Raw genomic sequence first — 19823 nt, 5'->3', positions numbered from 1 at the left:
CCATGTAGTGTGGTGTAGTGTAGTGTTTGTTACGTGTTTTTTTGACAGTAAGAAAAAATATCCCTACGCCAAGAAAGGAGCTGCTGATAAATGCCGCACTTATGTGGGGCACTTATCAGCAGACAGAGGCAGTAGGATATAGGGGGGAAAAAATGCTCCTACGCCAAAAAGGAGGAGTTGCTGATCAGCGGCGCACTTACATGCGATGCTGATCAGCACTCAGCGGACTTAGGGCGCAAAAAAAGAAAAAAAAAATTGGAGGGAAAAAAAAAAAATCTTTTTAACCCAAAGCAACTGATCAGTGAATGATAATGGCGATGATGATAATGAATGAATGATAATGATAATGGCGACGCTGCCGGAGATTGCTGAGGACCCTAGTGTTTCCGAAGATTTCCGACGCTGGACGACCGAGCCCGGAAGTGACCCGACGAAGACGCGAGGACGGCGCGGACCGCAGATATTTGCTCCGGACGCCCAGATCAGGTGAGTATGGTACACCTGCACCACACACACCTGTTCTGCACCCCTCAGCTACCTAGCTGAGGGGTGCAGAACCCGGCAAAACTGTGTTTTTACAGTATGATCGCCGTGATGGGCCGGTACTGGACGGCCTATCACGGCGATCGTGGGGGTGGCATCGGCGCCATCTTTCCCCAGGACACTAATGGCGATTGGTGCTATCTCGGACAGTACCAATCGCCATTGCTTTCCGGGTCACCGATGACCCGGCAAGCTGAATTTAGCTGCTGTATGCTGATCAGTATTGATCAGCATATAGCAGCGATCGTCGGCACGGGGGGGGGGGGGGGGGGGTGTTAATGGCCCATTTTCGTTTTTACGTTTTCGGTTTTTCCTCCTTGTGTTTAAAAGGTCATAGCACTTGCATTTTTCCACCTAGAAACCCACATGACCCCTTATTTTTTGCGTCACTAATTGTACTTTGCAATTACAGGCTGAATTTTTGCATAAAGTACACTGCGAAACCAGAAAAAAATTCGAAGTGTGGTGAAATTGAAAAAAAAAACGCATTTCTTTTATTTGGGGGAAATGTGTTTTTACGCCATTCACCCTGGGGTAAAACTGACTTGTTATGCATGTTCCTCAAGTCGTTACGATTAAAACGATATATAACATGTATAACTTATATTGTATCTGATGGCCTGTAAAAAATTCAAACCGTTGTTAACCAATATACGTTCCTTAAAATCGCTCCATTCCCAGGGTTATAGCACTTTTATCCTTTGGTCTATGGGGCTGTGTAAGGTGTCATTTTTTGCGCCATGATGTGATCTTTCTATCGGTACCTTGATTGCCCATATACATCTTTTTGATCGCTTTTTATTACATTTTTTCTGGATTTGATGCGACCAAAAATGCGCAATTTTGCACTTTGGGATTTTTTTGCGCTGACGCCGTTTACCGTACGAGATCAGGAATGTGATTAATTAATAGTTCGGGCGATTACGCACGCGGCGATAGCAAACATGTTTATTTATTTATTTATTTGTTTACTTTTATTTAAAACCTGGGAAAAGGGGGGTGATTCAGACTTTTATTAGGGGAGGGGGCTTTTTACTATTAACAACACTTTTTTTTTTTTTTTTTTACACATATACTAGAAGCCCCCCTGGGGGACTTCTAGTATATACACTTGGATCTCTCATTGAGATCTCTGCAGCATAGATATGCTGCAGAGATCCATGAGATCGGCACTCGTTTGCTTTCGGCTGCTGCAGCCGAAAACGAACGAGTGCCGAGCCGAGGACGGCGCCATCTTGGACGCGTCCCCGGCCGGCATCAGTAACGGAGATCGCTCCTCCGGGACAAGGTCCCGGAGGAGCGATCTCCCCCACTAGACACCAGGGAAAGGTTGCCTCCGGTAATCGGAGGCAGCTGTCAACTTTGACAGCTGCCTCCGATTAGCTAATTAGCGGGCACGGCGATCAGACCGTGCCCGCTAATAGCGGCGGTCCCGGGCTACACGCGGCACCCGGGATCGCGGCACTTCAAAGCGGGGCCGCCGCGCGGCCCCGCTTTGAAGTGCCAGTGAGGACATAGGACGTACCGGTACGTCCTATGTCCTTAAGAGGTTAAGGGGTTAAAGTGTCACTGTCATTAAATTTTTTTTTGCAGAAATCAATAGTCCAGGCGATTTTAAGAAACTTTGTAATTGGGTTTACTAGCCAAATATGCCATTATCTGCATGTAAAAAGCCTTTTCCCAGGTCCCCCCCTCCTCTCCTTTCTGTCATCCACTGCTCAGAATCAGAAAATCTCGACTGTTTTTTCATGAGTCGGATCTGTCTGGTCTATTAAGAGGGGGGGGAGGGGGAAGGAGCGAGATTAGTGGGCAGCTGAGAGCTAAGAACAAAGGATTGCTCGGTGGGGGAGCTATTCAGAGCCTAGAGGTCAGAGAGGTCCATGGTGCCTGTCAGAGGAGAGAGCCCGGGATGTGATTGTAAATTAATTTTTTTTTGCCCTGTTTTGCTGCTTTTCTTTCTCTCTCCATTGGAAAACCATGAAGACAGGGGGGAGAGGTTCAAACTGCTTTTTCATTTTTCGGCTAATAAAACCAATTACAAAGTTTTTTAAAATCGCCTGTACTATTGATTTCTGCAATAAAAATGTTAACAACAGTGGCACTTTAACTTACAATATGTTCAACTTTCAACCTTTCCTGGGCCATTGCATGATAAAACACGTGACATGTGAGTTCTTTCTGGCTTTTATATGTAAGAAATTACTTCATCTGTATTAATTGTGAATATTTGTGTCTAATCTTCATATGCTTCCTTCCTTATTTTGAAGATTCTTGAACCATTTATTAGTTCTTCATAGATTTGGGGTCTCAAGTTACAATGGCTGTTCCAAAACATAAAGGGATGACTTGTACCCACAGCCGTGTAACAGACTTGTAACACTAGGTACTAGAAGTTCAGTGCCTTGGGAGAATTCTTTAAGTGCCTGTTCCCAAGAAATTTTAATGTTTTCTTGCCCACCTTTAAATATGGGTGAGGTTGTTTTATTGACAAAAGTTCTAGCCTGTTGCAGTTTAGCTGCTCAATGCTGGTAAGATAAGTTAAGATAATCCTTTAATAGTCCCACCAAGGGGAAATTCAGTGTGTTACAGCAACATAGGTATTACACATGCAAAAAGCTAAAGTAAAGGCATTATGATTAAGGTAGACAAAGAGAAGAAAAGGTAAAAAAGATACAATAAAAACATGACACTATTTTAGTTCTTTTTATGGAGTGATCTCTCCATGGGTCAGTGTTGGTTGTACAGCCACAGGAAGGAAGGACTTCAGATATCACTCCTTCTCGCACTTTGGGTGAATTAAACAGTCACTGATAGTACTGCCCAGTGCTATCACGGTCTCGTGCATAGGATGGGAGTCATTCTCCAGTATGGAGCTGACCACTGACAAAATCCTTCGCTCCCTCACTACCTGCATCGGTATTCTGTAAGAATACAGAAGTAGTTTATGTGAACATCAACCAAATTGCCTCTGCTGATTGGTGGAGCAATCCCTTCTGTTTGCTTCTCCACCAATCACGGCTGGTCCATAAAGTGGAATGGGAGAATTGGTTCACCTATTTTTTTCCAAATCTTCATCAAAAGTAAAGCACAAACCTGGGCATGAATCAGCGAAATTAAAAGCCACAGCTGGCTACTCTAAGCCTACACTATTTTAATGGTAGACTGCAAGCCACCTACCTTTGTGACCAGTCCTGTCCAAGCCCCAGGATGGTAGTTGCAGTCAGTTCAGTAAGTCACTGTCTGCTCCACACCCTGACCAGACCCTGCTTAAAAAAGCAGCTCAACAATATTTTTTAGATGCTTGGCCTTTACTGCCTTTATCTTGTCTCCTGACTTCCAGTACACCAATGTCTCTATATTCTCCAGTCGCCCTGCCTCTTCTGAAGAAAAGCAAGCTAACACTCTAATGTCCAAGCCCTGGGTCTACGTCTTACCCAAATTGGCCAACAGAAATATAAAATGTGCATAAAAAAAGATTTAAAACTGAAAAACAATGCCACGGAACAATTAAAGGGGTACTCCGGCGAAAAATGTTTTCTTTTAGATCAGCTGGTGTCAGAAAGTTATACAGATTTGTATTTGACTTCTCTTTAAAAATGTAAAGTCTTCCAGCACTTATCAGTTGCTGTATGTGCTTTAGAAAGTGATGTACTCTTTCCAAACTGGCACAGAGTTCTCTGCTGCCATCTCTGTCCATGTCAGGAACAATCCAGGGCAGAAAAGGTTTTATATGGGGATTTTCTGCTGCTCTGGACAGGTCCTGTCACTGACAGAGGTGTCAGCAGAGAACACTGTGTCAGACTGGAAAGAGTACACCACATTATAAGGACAAGGATGCTGTCTGGGTAGTCTAGAAATCTTATTAGCAAACACACACAGTCTAAGGAACATAAGACTTAAGCATCACTGCTTCAATAGTTTGAAATGTTATCAATGTTAGCTAGTCATTGAGCAGTCAACAACTTTCCATGACATGGTGGAAAAAGGAAAATTGATAGGAGCTCCTTAAAAGTTAATGTGAAATGTTGTAAAGAAAGCACATACATCTAAAGAAAGTTAATGAAAACACCTATATTCCTAGGAGAATGTTACAAGATATCCTAAGAAAAATGAAGCAAATGATACTCAGCACCCAACTTAATAAGAAACACCTATGCTGTACTGTGTATTGCGCATAATAACCATAACTGACTACAAATTCATATCAAATTGACAAAACTTTATTTATACCATCACAAAAAAGAAAAAACAAACAAACAAAAAAACAATAAAATCAAGACCTAGGAGGTGGGAGACCCCACTACTGGGACAAGGGTAACAGTAAATAAGTTAAAGTGCATGTGCGTAAAAGTAAACCTTGTATACAACTCATTCAGCATAAATGCATATACCAAAAAATATAAAGTGCCAGTGCGGTGCTGTATTGCTCTAGTAGGCTGAACAGAGTGGTCACATAGGATATGGCAATACACATGTCACTATCAGTTACCAAGAGTGTATGTGGTCCCAGTCCGCTGGCCTCCCACCTCACTCCAACTCCGTGGTACGAAACGGCGTGATTCATCTAAAGAAAGTTAGTTTGATATGAAGACATCTGCAGGTGGTTTCAACTCGAAACTATTTTTGCTGCAGCTTATTTCTCCTGAAACGAAGGGTTCAGGCAGTGATTTTCCATAACACCCAATCCCTATCAACCACCATCATCTGTCGGTGGTTGTTTAGGACAGCCCCACACACCTTTGGCTTTAGATCTTTGGCAGATAATCTGTCAAATAGTTTTTTTTTGTAAATGGACCCTTAGATTGACGTCCAAATACACCATGAGCAGCGTATTTGGCTAAATTCTAAGTTGTATGGGAACCTTTAGGCTGTGCACCAAGTATCTGTAAAAGTTCCTTTAATGCTTTCCATGTCATAGACTCATAGCATACCCCAATACATTAAACAAAACACAGAAATTAAAGGGATACTCCGGCGAAAACCTTTTTCCCAGTAATGGAAACACATTACAAAGTTATTTAACTGTAATATGCTTCAATCACCTATCGGCTGCCTTCCCTATTTTTCCCCCCACCAGGAAGTGAAGTACACTAATTCTTACCTAATGATTGTTTACCCCAGGCTGCTCTGTGGCAGCTATTTTGCGACAATGACTTCATCAAGAGGGAGGCAGGTCTAAGCCCTGTTAGGCAAGCCTCCCTTTGTCAGATGACTCAGGTTGCTCAAGTGCATCATGGGAAAGCCCAAACCAGGAAGTGAAGAAAAAATGAAGTCACCAACTGGAGCTTCAGTTCAGTGTTTTTTTAATCAGCGCCGGAGTTGTCCGTTAAGAACAATTAAAAGTAAAATAATATAAGTTATCTACTTATAGATTCAGTATATATAGGCTTTTTTATACTAAACCATCAAGGATGTTAATGTGATAGATCACAACTGTATGAACCACAATAAAGAGTTTTAGAAGGACCAGGGATAACAAATATGGATGCTCTTAGCAAGGTGAAATATTCAAAAAAAGTGTTGAGCGGACCTGTCAAACTGTTTGGATTCGGCAACGTTCTCCGAACCCAAACAGTTTGACAGGTCTGCTCAACACTAGTCAAAAACATACAAATACTATAAAATGTCATACTTACTTCCATGAGTGTTTAGATGGTTTGCTAGATATTCAATGTATTCCTTAGTGTCTGTTTTCTTCATTCTAAAAAAAAGGTTTTTACAACAGAATCACAATTTGTTTATACATATAGAACACTGAAAGTAAAAATGTTATTCCCTTGAAACAAAATGATTTTTTATTACGTGTTCCATAAATGTTTAAAACTTTGTATTATAACTAGAGATGAGCAAATAGTGAAATATTCGATTCGATTGGATTCGATTCAAATAGGTCCCGAACTCCCGATATTCTACTATTCGATCGAATATCGAACCCCATTATAGTCTCTGTGGGAAAAATACTTGGGACTTGAAAATCAAGATTCAACCACTAGGAGGTCACCAAGTGCCCAATGAAACCTCAGGAAATGAGGAAACCTCTGGAATGCATACGGGACAGCAGGGGAAGCATGCCTGGGTACATGAACGTAAAGTACAAGTGTACCGACTTCCGGTTCCGGCGCGCGGATGTGAACAGCTAGCTGGTGCAGCTCCGTGCCGGGCGCTATACATATCTGTCCTCCCGCTCCTATATCGCCTGTCTAGCCGGTCCTCCTGAGTGGTAATCGGCCCTGGGATCACCGGGCACCGTATGGAGAAGTATCTGGTGCGGGGCGGTGAGGCGACACAATCATCCCAGCCGGCGGCTTTACCACAGCGAGAGCCGGGGAAAGCTAAAATGGCGCCTGTCAGCCCAGCACAGGACAGCCGTGAGGAGCACAGCTCACAACAGCAGACAGCCGCACACTCCTCAGACCTGGATGCCGCGGGAGACCTCCTGATTCCGGGACTACAACGCTCCTGTAAGTCCCTCGCAATAGAGGTAGCCAAGATACTTGGCCCGGACCTGAAAGCGTCCCTGGACGCCACTATCTCAGCCTCCCTGACACAAATGCAAGGTGAGGTGGCGAAGCACACGACTCAAATCGCTGAGCTAGAAGAACGCATAGATGTAGTGGAAACTGAATTGTCTTATGCCAAAACGAAACTACAACTGTCACAAAGGATGATTAAATCCTTACAAGACAAATCCGAAGATCTGGAAAACAGATCTCGCCGCAGCAACTTACGACTTGTGGGCCTCCCGGAGAACATCCCGCCATCTTGTCTGCAGCAAATCTTTGCAGAGGAGCTACCAGCAGTATTAGGTCTTTCCTCTCCATGCCTGGTAGAACGTGCCCATAGAATCGGCCCACCTCGAGCTATTACCGGCAAAAACACTGTACCTAAGCCCCGACAGGCAATCGCGAAGTATCTGAACTATGCAGACAAGCAGATGATCCTACAAGCCTACAAAAAGAATCAAGCAGACACCATGCTGAGAGGTCACAAGATTCTCCTGTTTAATGATTTTTCTGCTGAAGTTGCCAAACGACGTAAAGCCTTTTCTTTCATATGCACAGCCCTTGTGAAGAAACAAATGCGGTTCTCACTACAATTCCCGGCCACCTTACGCATTTTTAAATCAGATGGATCTGCGGAAGTATTCCGTACTCCCGAAGATGCAGCACATTACATGGGAATCTCGGAATCACCCGCCAATCTAGAGAAGCACAAGCGTCGCAGACGTGACAGCCCGGATTCCCACCAGGCCTTTATGGACTAATCGGGACACGACTACCCTCACAGGTTACATAATTTGTTCAGTGCCCTTACGGTACTACCACTGTCCTTCTAGACACTTTGCTTTCACCCTCTTGGGGTTTTCCCAATGTTCTTTTTTTGTTCTTTACTTTTATTATGTGCCATCGAGCTAGTTAGTGTAAACAAGCGCCCGGGTATGTGGATGTTACCAGCACCTGACGACCTAAGATTTACGTTCTGCTATATGAGATGGGACCCCGAGGCCCATTCCCTTCACGCGAAAAAAGTGAAGTCACCGTCCATACATCACCTCGAGATGCCTTCCCGGGCCTTACCTTCAGTTTGGTCGCAAAGTTATGTAGTGTTAAGTTTCTGTTCCTGTTTGTTTTATCGCATGTACCTTTCTTGAATGTATTTACCATGCTCTGGTTCTTTATCACAGGCCTGCAGTCATATGTCTTTCATAATACCCAATCTAAATCTAGTGTACTATGAAAATTGTATCATGGAATGTTAAGGGTCTCAGATCCCCAGCCAAGCGTTCCAAAGTTCTACGTCACCTGCAACGCTTGAATGTAGACATTGCATTCCTTCAGGAATCGCACCTACATCAATCCGAATTTTTCAGGCTAACAAAAATGTGGGTAGGAGAGACATATGGCTCCTCAGCCGTGAATAAGAAAGGGGGTGTAATCACACTCCTGCACAAGCGCCTAATATACTCTGTGATCGATCAACAGGACGATTGTGAGGGCCGCATACACACCTTAGTGTTAGACACACCCGTTGGGAGACTCTCCCTATACAATATATACGGCCCAAATTCAGATAGGCGTCCATTCTTCTCTACCCTAGAATCCCTCCTACTGCAAGATACAAACGCTAACAAAATACTTAGCGGCGACTTCAACACTGTTCTCAACAGCCTTGAAGATCGCAAGCGCTCTAGAACGGTCCTCTCTTCCAATTTGGCAGTGGACTCCTTTTTACAACCAATGCTGGACTCGGCACACTTATTTGATAGCTGGAGACACTCACATCCTATAGAGAGGGAATACTCTCACTACTCCCACTCTCAACAGGCCTGGTCTAGACTAGATTATATCCTCATCTCCCCAGCTCTCCTACCAAAAATAGACCACTCACATATATATGATATGGTCATATCTGACCACTCCCCGGTAAGTCTCTCTCTTAGAGATGACATTCCAATTGGATCAGACAAAATTTGGAGGTTTGCCACATATCTGGCTTCCGATATTCACTTTCAAGAGCTCCTCCTCTCTTGGTGGACAGAATTCATGACAGACAATGCCATACATAGAGACAATCCAGTCCTCTTCTGGGAAACCTCCAAAGCAGTCATCCGAGGGAAGATCATCTCCTATGTATCTACCCTAAAAAAGAAGGCCTCTTTGGCATATAACAGGGCCACCCTCGCGGTTAGAAAGGCTTATACGGCATTCCTGACTCACCCATCTGAGACCTCTAAAGATACTTGGACTGCCGCCAAACAAGACTTTGAAGTAGCACAAGACGCCCTTGAATCCTTTCGTAGAGACAATCATTTAGCAGATCTATATAGATTTGGGAACAAGTCTGGGAAGATGCTGGCCAATTTAGCCAGGGGACGTAGGAAGCCACAGAACATCAGGGCTATCAAAGATACAAAAGGAAATGTACTTAAAGAACCCAGAGCCATAGCTGAAGAGTTTAAACAATTCTATAAAAACCTCTACTTCCAAGAACCCCAAAACTTAACCGCAGGCCAGGAATTCTTAGCCTCCCTGAACCTACCCACTATCTCTCAGGAACAGCTCTCCCAGTTGAATGCCCCTATATCCTCGGCGGTTGTGCTGAATGTAATTAAAACACTAAACAACAATAAAGCCCCGGGCCCTGATGGATTCTCAGGGGAGTACTTCAAGATATTAGCGGATGCTATATCCCCCGACCTCACGGCGTTGTTTAATGACGTGCTGTTAGAAGATGCTCACATCCCATCAGGAGACCTGGCACACATAAAAGTGCTACATAAACCTGGAAAGGACCCTCTTTCACCCACATCCTACAGACCTATATCCCTGATAAATCAGGATTTAAAGATCCTATCTAAGATACTGGCCAACCGCCTCGGTGATATTTTACCCGACCTGGTCGGTCTACATCAAACAGGCTTCGTCAAGGGGCGATCGGCGGTGTCTAATCTCCGCACGGTCCTTGCTGTACAAGCTACGGTTTCCCGGAGGTCCTACTCCAGCCAGGCCCCGGCTCTCTTTGTTGTAGATGCTGAAAAAGCTTTCGACAACGTTAGCTGGGCCTGGCTGGATATGACCCTTGAAAAATTCGGCATCCAGGGTCACTTCTCCAAATTCCTTAAGAATATATACAAAAACCCGCTGGCAAAAATTCATTTACCCGGTGTCCTCTCGGAACACTTCCCACTCCAAAAGGGCACCCGCCAAGGATGTCCCCTATCCCCGCTCCTCTTCAATTTAGCTATAGAACCCCTCGCTCACCATCTTATCCACTCTGACACCTTCAAGGGTATTCAGGTCGGTAACCGGGAGGTCAAACTAGCCTGCTTTGCAGATGACACCCTAATATTCATGAACTCCCCGCAAGAACACCTATCGGCTTTATTGGACACTTTCTCCTTCTTTGGTACCTTCTCAGGATACAAGGTCAATGTTGACAAATGCCAACTCCTCCCCCTCAGCCATGCTCCTGACAAATCTAAACTACCCCCTTCTATCATTATTACTAACTCCTCCATTACCTATTTGGGCATAAAACTAGGCAAATCCCCACACTCTTTATACAATCTAAACTACCCCCCTCTCATACACCGACTCGAACTAGAACTTAAAAGATGGTCTTCCCTCCCCCTGTCTCTCCTGGGCCGCATCCAACTACTAAAAATGATGTCCTTCCCAAAACTCCTATATCCCATGCAAACGATCCCCCTTCTTATCCGCCATAATGACATCACTAAACTTAAGAGTATTTTTAACAAATTTATCTGGCAGGGCAAAAGGGTCCGTATAGCATATGATGTTCTGTGTCTTCCTACATCCGATGGGGGAGCAAAATTGCCTGATATTAGGCTATACAATCTGGCAGCTATGTTCCGTCACGTCAGAGATTGGATTCTTTCCTCTAATTTCTATTCCAACTATGACTTGGAGTCTCAGATGGTTGCACCCTGGCGCCTATCAGCCTTACTACACACAAAAATACCTCAAATGCCCAGCTCAGTTAAGTCCAATTTACTGCTATCAGACACAATAGCTACATGGAAGATAGTCCGCAAGCTTTTCAAATTACCTTATTGCCTCTCTAAATACTTCCCCCTCTGGGGAGCCCCGGGTTTCCCACAGGGACACTCCAATCCGTTGTTCAAGGAGTGGAGAACTTGCCACATTAACTCCTTTCACGATCTTTTAGACCCATCTACCAACGCTTTTTACACGTGGATCTCCCTTACCGAAAAATACAATCTCTCCAAACCACAATTCCTGCAATTCTCTCAGGTGAAGTCCTACTTCAACTCATTAGTAGCGCACTGCGACGCTGTGGAAACCCCCAACACTTTTGATTCTCTCATAGGCCCCCACACTAGGAGAGATACCCTATCAGACATTTATTGTCTTCTCAAAGGATATTGTCAGAAACACGTGATATCTAAAGCACTGGGGAAATGGAATTCCAAATTGTCCAGATCAGATCTTTCCCTCCAGTTGAAAACAGGTATCCAACATGTCAGACAATCGACCCCTAGCGAGTCCCTGAGAGAAATGCACTTGAGGATTCTACATAGAGCTACCTATGCCTTCAACTTGCCATATAGAGACACTACCCTCATTCACCTAGACAAGTGCCCAAAGTGTAAACTGCCGAAAGCCGACCTGGACCACTGCATATGGCACTGCCCACAAATACAATCATATTGGGGGGAAGTGCGATCCCTCATAAAAACTGTTTGGGACCTAGACCTGGAACTAGACATCATAACATACGTTTTTCATTATATTCCAAAGGACCCCTCCGAGTCATCCACCACACCGAGTGACAAAATACCAACGATAGCCACAAAGGGGGTTCACCTAGTACTTCTAGTAGCCCTCAAATGCATACTTAAGCATTGGCTCCAACCGTCCACCCCTACACTTACCGAGCTGAAGGAATTCATTGATTCACTCCTAAACTACGAATTAGTTTACACTCTCAGGGACAAGGAGAAAAGGGCTAAGTCATTTTTCAACAAATGGAAGAGGTACCTGCATCATTGGCCCTCCCATGACAAACGAATGTCACTGATGAAGCATTTCAGGTTAACAGAGTGGTACTGCTTAGCAGACCTTAAAAGTTCCCTAGGTAATCTTAAAATCCCTTAACTACCCTTGCTCCCCAATTATTCCCTACAATTTCTCCCGGTACCCTTCCCTCCCTGTATGCCACTCTCCTATGGCTGACATACAAACTATATCTATTCATCACCTATGGGCTCCGTCCCTTCCATACTGATGATGCATGTAGTATCACCACCGTCACTCCACCACTGACACGATCCTCCTACTTTCCTCCGAATAAATAATCTCTGAGCTCCTAGGTTTCACCCCCATGATTACTTCTATGGTATCTATTCCCACAGATATGATTGTAGGCCCTGCGATGATCATAATCATCCTCAAGATACACTCTCCCTAGACTAACAGAATCGACTTCATGCTTTGGTACATGCAAATTAGATTAGATTTGTTAAATGGTTCTATAGTTCTTTAGTCCTATTGGTTATTTTTGTTATCCAATATTTTATTGACTATGGATTTCCGATCTCGGTATCAATCCTATCGTACATGTTGGTAACTACCAACAACGCATACCTCACATGCTAGAAGCGCTGAGGCCTAGTCACTGTCCTGCCTTTTTGCTATGCTGGCATGTAAATGTAAATTTATGCTATCTTCTATCTGCCTAGATATGCTGTATACTGATCTTCCAATATGTAAAAGTGATACGGTGAAATTTGTCTTGCAACAGATATCTGTACTGATTTATCATATCACAAAAATCTCAATAAAATATGTTTAAAAAAAAAAAAGTACAAGTGTACCTTTTGGTCTAGCGGTACAGCCGTATACTGGATATAGAATTGATTTTACAACAATAGAAATAAAGGGCTGGTCAATGCCTTCCCTGGACGCACACTGCGCAAATCTGTAGTAGCAAGATAAGAGGTATTATCCCACACACACTGTATACAGCTGTATACCAGATATAGAATTGTTTTTACAACAACAGAAATAAAGGGCTGGTCTGCGCCTTTACTGGACGCAGACTGCACAAATTTGTGGTAGCAAGATAAAAGGTATTATCCCACAATTACAGTATACAGCCGTATACCGGATATAAATTTATTTTACAACAATAGAAATAAAGGGCTGGTCAGCGCCTTCACTGGACGCAGACTGCGCAAATTTGTGATAGTGGAACTCTCTGCCACATGATGTTGTCATGGCCGATTCATTAAATAAGTTCAAGGGAGGCATGGATGTTTTTCTTGAAAAATATAATATTACAAGTTATGGGCATTAGATTTCCAGTGATACGTTGATCCAGGGATTATTCGCCATTCGGTGGTGGTGGGGGGGAGTTTTCTCTCTGTGGTGGGGCTATTGTCGTCTGCCTTGTGGGGGGTTTTGCCTTCCCCTGGAAAAACACAGTAGGGTTTCCCTAGGTTGAACCTGATGTACTCTTGTCTTCTTTCAACCTTATTTACTATGTTACTATGTTACTAAGATAAAAGGTATTATCCCACAATTACAGTATACAGCTGTATACACTATCAGTGGGTATACACACTGTGTATACACACTGCCTGTCTCACAACAGCTCATACAGTGTAGACACACTGCCTGTCTCACAACAGCTTATATAGTGTGTGTATACACTGCCTGTCTCACAACTGCTTATACACTGTATACACACTGCCTGTCTCACAACTGCATATACAGTGTATACACACTGCCTGTGTCACAACAGCTTGTAAATGTCTGTTTTTCTATAGTTTCAGCCCTAACAAGAGCTTTTGAGGGTCCCTTCCTACCTAACTTCACCTAAAACCTTCCTCTCCCTGCTTTACAGACTGTCCCTCTCTAGTTCCAACCAGCAAGTGACACGAATCTCAAATCACTATTCTTTTATTCAGGAGGTCACATGGTTTAGCCAGCCAATCACAGTTAGAGTTTTTTTTAAGTCCTGCCTACTCCTAGTGCCTGTCCCTACCCCCTGCATGTTTATTGGCTGGAAAAAAGCGCCAGGGGATGTGGGAGGGCAACTCGAATATTTGACCGCGGTCGAATACCTCGAATAGCGTACTATTCGATCGAATAGCTGTTTGATCAGATAGTATTCGCTCATCTCTAATTATAACTTTATTAATTTAACTTTAACATTTTTTTTTCATTTCTAGTGGCTGACAGCAGTAAGGGGTGACATGGCCACCAGTGGCTGTGTTGGGAACTGCAGGGCTTCAGAAGCCCTGGTCCTGGCATAGTTAGATAATGACGTATTACTGTAAAAGCAGTGAGATTATGAAACTCTCTGCCACATGAAGATGGCTGACTCATTAACCCTTAGACGACCCTGGACGTACCCGTACGTCCAGGGCCTCCTACATGCATTCGAAGCGGGGCCGCACGGCGGCCGTTCTCTGAACCACCGCGGTCCCGGGTGCCGCATGTAGCCCGGGACTGCGGCTATTAGCGGGCATGGTCCGATCGCTGTGCCCACTAATAAAGTAATCAGATGCAGCTGTCAAAATTGACAGCTGCATCCGATTACTTGAATGCAGCCATCCCTGGTGTCTAGTGCGGTGGATCGCTCCTCCGAGACGTTGTCCCGGAGGAGCGATCCACACATCCTGCTGCTGCAGGGCTCAGTGCCGCAATGATCCCGGCTCGACACCCGATTGCTTCCGGCTGCTGCAGCCGGAAGCAATCATAGTGCCTATCTCATATATCTATACAGATCTGTATGAGAGATCAGAGTGCTTATACTAGAAGTCCCCCAGGGGGGATTCTAGTATAAGTGGAAAAGTAAAAAAAAAAAAAAAAAGTGTTGTTATTAATAAAAAGCCCCCTCCCCTAATAAAAGTGTGAATCACCCCCCTTTTCCCATGTTATAAATAAAAATAAGTAAATAAACATGTTTGCTATTGCCGCGTGCGTAATCGCCCGAACTATGAATTAATCACATTCCTGATCTCGCACGGTAAACGGTGTAAGCGCAAAAAAATCCCAAATTGCAAAATTGAGCATTTTTGGTTGCATCAAATCCAGAAAAATTGTAATAAATAGCGATTGAAAAGTTGCATATGCGCAATCAAGGTACCGATAGAAAGAACACATCATGGCGCAAAGAATTACACCTAACACAGCCCCATAGACCAAAGGATAAAAGCGCTGTAAGCCTGGGAATAGAGCAATTTTAAGGAACATATATTTGTTAACAATGGTTTGAATTTTTTACAGGCCATCAGATATAATGAAAGTTATACATGTTACATATCATTGTAATCGTAACAACTTGAGGAACATATATAACAAGTCAGTTTTACTCCAGGGTGAACGGTGTAAAAAAGAAAAAAACCCAAATAAAAGAAATGCAATTTTTTTTCAATTTCACCACACATTGAATTTTTTTCTGGTTTCGCAGTGTACTTTATGAAAAAATTCAGCCTGTCACTGCAAAGTACAATTAGTGGTGCAAAAAATAAGGGCTCATGCGGGTTTCTAGGTGAAAAAATGCTTTTCTAAAAAATATATAATATTGTTATGGGCACTAGATTTCTGGTGATAGGAAGTTAATCCAGGGATATATTCTGATTACCGTGGTTAAAGTCAAGAAATCAAGAATTCTGAACTTTGTGAACTTTTTTTTTCAACCTTATGATCTATCTAACTATATAATATCCAAGTTCCCAAAATAACCACTGGTGCTGCCCTTACTGTTGCCGCCAGCAAAAAGAAACATTTTTTTTTTCACATTTTCTTCAATAATGTTACAGAGTTGTATAACTTTATGACAGAAATGTAAAAATGATAATCTTGTTTCGCTGGAATACCCCTTAAAGGCATACTCCGGTAAAAAGCCTTTTCCCAGTAAATGAAACACATTACAAAGTTATATAACTTTGTAATATACTTCAATCACCTATCTGCCCCCCTTCCCTACCCCCCCCTCAACCCCCCACCAGGAAGTGAAGTAAACTCATTCTAACCTAATGACTGTTGACCCCAGGCTTTTCTGTGGCAGCCATTTTGTAACAATCACATCATCAAGAGGGGGGCGGGTGTATGGCCTGTTAGGCCAGCCTCCCTTTGTCAGATGACTCATATTGCTCAGCTCTGATTGGCTGAGCAAGCTGTAAACCATCTAACAGTTCTACAGAGTCAGTTAGACATCACAGGAGACAAAGTGCATCATGGGAAAGCTCAAACCAGGAATTGAAGGAAACATAAAGCCACCAACTGGAGCTTCAGTTCAGTTTTTTTTACTAGCACCGGAATTGTCCTTTAAATTATTAATTATAATATTATTATTAAGATATTCATTCTTTTAAATAGGATAACAGTCATAGTGGCATGTGGCTAGTTTATAGTAGTGTAAATGGATATTAAATACATATTGTATATCATTAGTGCTTAATTTATCTTTTATAAGCTGCCCTAACATCACCGAATCATCGGCAACATTTTAGTATCTGCTGTAGAACAATGGTTCATCTCTAGAGGTGAGCGAACCTGGAGCATGCTCGAGTCCATCTGAACCCGAACTTTCGGCATTTGATTAGCGGTGGCTGCTGAACCTGGATAAGGCCCTAAGGCTATGTGGAAATCATGGATATAGTCATTGGCTGTATCCATGTTTTCCAGACAACCTTAGAGCTTTATCCAAGTTCAGCAGCCCCAGCTAATCAAATGCTGAACGTTCGGGTTCAGATGGACTCGAACCCGAACCCGGTTCGCTCATCTCTATTCATCTCATCAGTCAGAAGTTCTGACATGGCTCATGTTTCAAATCTCATCTAATGTAATCCTTGTTTTTAGAAGTGTAATAAGTCATGTACATGAACAGATTATGGCTTTATGCTACCTGTGAAGTTACCTACTTTACATTTCTATGCTTCCGATTTCATACACAGGCGTAATGCCTTTTTTGAAAGAATCCATGTAAATGAGATATATCCTCAATAAGGATAACAACTTCTTGAGGATGGAAACCTCTTATAAAGTGCTATACCCAAGGCACAATGTGACAACACATAGCGTGCCCATGGGTTAAATGTACAGAGACACATGGAGATTATGCACCTTTATCAAGCCCTGTGCGCAACACAATGGGGGATTGTTATGAAGACCGGCATTTCCGTCTTAAATTAGGCCCTGTTCTCAATTGCCTCACCGGATTCACTAAGAGACATACTCCTCTGAATCCTCCTGATTGGCAACTGCTGTGCAATGGGCGTAGATATCTACACCTGTTCCTGAGCAGGTGTAGATTCTACCAAGGTTTACGCCTGAAAGCAGGCCAGGCATAAATAATGGTAAATAAGGCATGGGAGGGGGCCTCAGCTCTTCCCAGCCTTGCTGCGCCCTCCCTGCCTACCCATCGGGCGAGCAGGGGATAGGGTTGGCCGATGCCAGGGAGAAGGGGCGAATCTGAATGAAGCAGCTTTATATTCTACTGCAGCAAGACTTAGTGATAACTTAAGAGGGTTTTCTGCCCCCTATTATAAAAACTGCCCAGAGGCAGGCAATGGGAGGGCAAATAAAGTACTGGTTGCAGTGGTCACTTACAAGTGCTTGTGACTGCTGGGGACTTGTAAAAGCTTATGGTTACAAAAGAAGTGAAAAGAAAACATGAAAATTTTCATGTCACCTTAGTTAACCCTACTTCCATTGACTTTAACAGGGGTTAAGAAAGGGTCTTATTTTCTATGCAGGGTTGTCAAGGAGGTTATCTGACCATTAGAGATAGGGGATAAGTGTGATTGTGAAGGGGGCTTCAACTACTGGGACCCCTCTGATTTCAAGAATGGAGTTCCAAATCAACAACCTCCCCATGGCAATTAAGCAGAGCAGAGGTGCACATATGTGCCTTGTGCTCCATTCCAATGGGTGACTTGGCCCCCCATTCTCAAGACTGCATTGGGTACAAGTGGCTACTGGATAATTCTTATTGGTTGGATGAACCCTTTAAGCTCCTAAACCTCCTATAGTGGTAGCTTTCAGCTGAATTTTTTTGTGCAGAGTATTTGGAGCTCTGTTTCAGTAAAATGAAGCTCTAATCTATAAAAAAAACAGAAAAGCCGTCCGCTTTTTCTAATTAAAAAGACGTCTGTTTTTGTTGCAATTTAGTTGACTTCAATGCAATGCATTGAAGTCAATGGAATGACGGGCTTCCAATGCACATATGCGGTTCAGGGAAGAAACAGAGTGCTGCACCTCACACCTATGGCTGATACTAGTGCCGCTAGGCTAAATAAAAAACACATCAGAATTTTGTGTATGAATTGATCAAGCCATACTGCCCCATGTACCTCGTGCCGGTATCTGATACACATGGGTCCCTACACTAAGTCCACACCGTGCCAGTCAGTGGCCACCAATCCCGCAGGCACGCACAGCCAGGGAACGGGGGCCATGGGACGGCCCTGCGACCCCCATGCCACAGGACCAGACCCAAAAACACCACACCAGAACCCGGCCAGCACCGCCGGCGGAGAAGGTCGCCCCCAAACAGCACAAGTCTGGATAAGGTATTACACTCACCATAGCTGCAGCAAACAGAATGGGAAAAAACAGGAGGGATTAAAGCCATGTGCACTCAGGTGTCTCCTGCTAATTGCGGTCATGTGGGTCTCACCAGGAGGAGTGCAATACACGGAGAAAAGAGAGAAACAAAATGCGGTTCAGGGAAGAAACAGAGTGCTGCACCTCACACCTATGGCTGATACTAGTGGCGCTAGGCTAAATAAAAAACACATCAGAATTTTGTGTATGAATTGATCAAGCCATACTGCCCCATGTACCTCGTGCCGGTATCTGATACACATGGGTCCCTACACTAAGTCCACACCGTGACAGTCAGTGGCCACCAACCCCGCAATGCACATAGTACATTGAATATAGGACATTGCCTCTGCAGATGTCAAAATAATGATCATGCAACAAAAATACGGAAAGAATGCAGGGTATAAACTACAGCGCACACCAAACTATATTGATAAAATAGCTTTGTTAAACCGACTAAATCGATTAAAAACACTTAAAAACATGAAAACTGCAGCATCCTATAATGCAGGCCATGCCTCACTGCTGCCAAAGTGTAGCAATAAAACACTAAAGGATGGACTATAGGCTAATCACAAATGATAAAGCACAAAAATGATAGGCAAAGAAAAGGCATAATGCACAGGTAAAATGAAAAAAATCAAAATCACATACAACCTGCAATGCCAAGTCCTAGGTACAGCACGAACCCCCCCCCCCCCCCCCACTAATACTCCACACGTATTTCCGCTACATTTTGGCTTCGTCAGGAATAAATAAGCAGTATAGAGATGCCGGTATAAATACCTGAAAATAATTAATCCATCCCCAGAATGACCAGTATGGTCCAGAGCGGCCGGCGGGCGAAAGTGGAGTCTGCAGCTGCGCATGCTGCAAGACGTCAATGTTCCCGTGACGTATGAGCATAAGATCACGTAAAGCCGCACCAGATGTATGAAGCACAGGGATAGCGCAAGCCCACACCAATGGTCACACGTCAGTAGGGTCACGTGACTCTACTGACCGCTCCAGCCTTCCCTCATGCCGGCCCCCCTCCGCCGCGTCATCAGCTGCTCAGCCGCAATTGGCTGAGCATAACTGTGCTCAGCCAATCGCGGCTGAGAAGCTGATGACGCAGCAGAGGGGGGCAGCATGAGGGAGACGTCTGGAGCAGTCCGTCCAGCCTCCCAAAGATGATGT

At 43.8% G+C, this 19823-nt stretch overlaps 1 protein-coding gene across 6 annotated transcripts in view; it reads right to left on the bottom strand.

Annotated features, from left to right (window-relative positions):
* Positions 1-19823, bottom strand: part of ERICH6B (glutamate rich 6B) — a 110799-nt gene that overhangs the window by 45561 nt on the left and 45415 nt on the right. For 5 of the 6 annotated variants that reach the window (XM_069972292.1, XM_069972294.1, XM_069972293.1 and 2 more), the window contains one exon: positions 6180-6244. The exons of the other annotated variant lie outside the window; for it this stretch is intronic. In XM_069972292.1, the coding sequence (XP_069828393.1) occupies positions 6180-6244 (65 nt within the window). The remainder of the gene's footprint in view (positions 1-6179; positions 6245-19823) is intronic. 6 annotated transcript variants of the gene reach the window in all.

The sequence above is a fragment of the Dendropsophus ebraccatus genome, chromosome 5 (genome assembly GCF_027789765.1).
Source record: "Dendropsophus ebraccatus isolate aDenEbr1 chromosome 5, aDenEbr1.pat, whole genome shotgun sequence".
Taxonomy (NCBI): Eukaryota; Metazoa; Chordata; class Amphibia; order Anura; family Hylidae; genus Dendropsophus; species Dendropsophus ebraccatus.
Note: the sequence above shows the minus strand (reverse complement) of the source record. Positions and strands in the feature narration are given on the sequence as shown.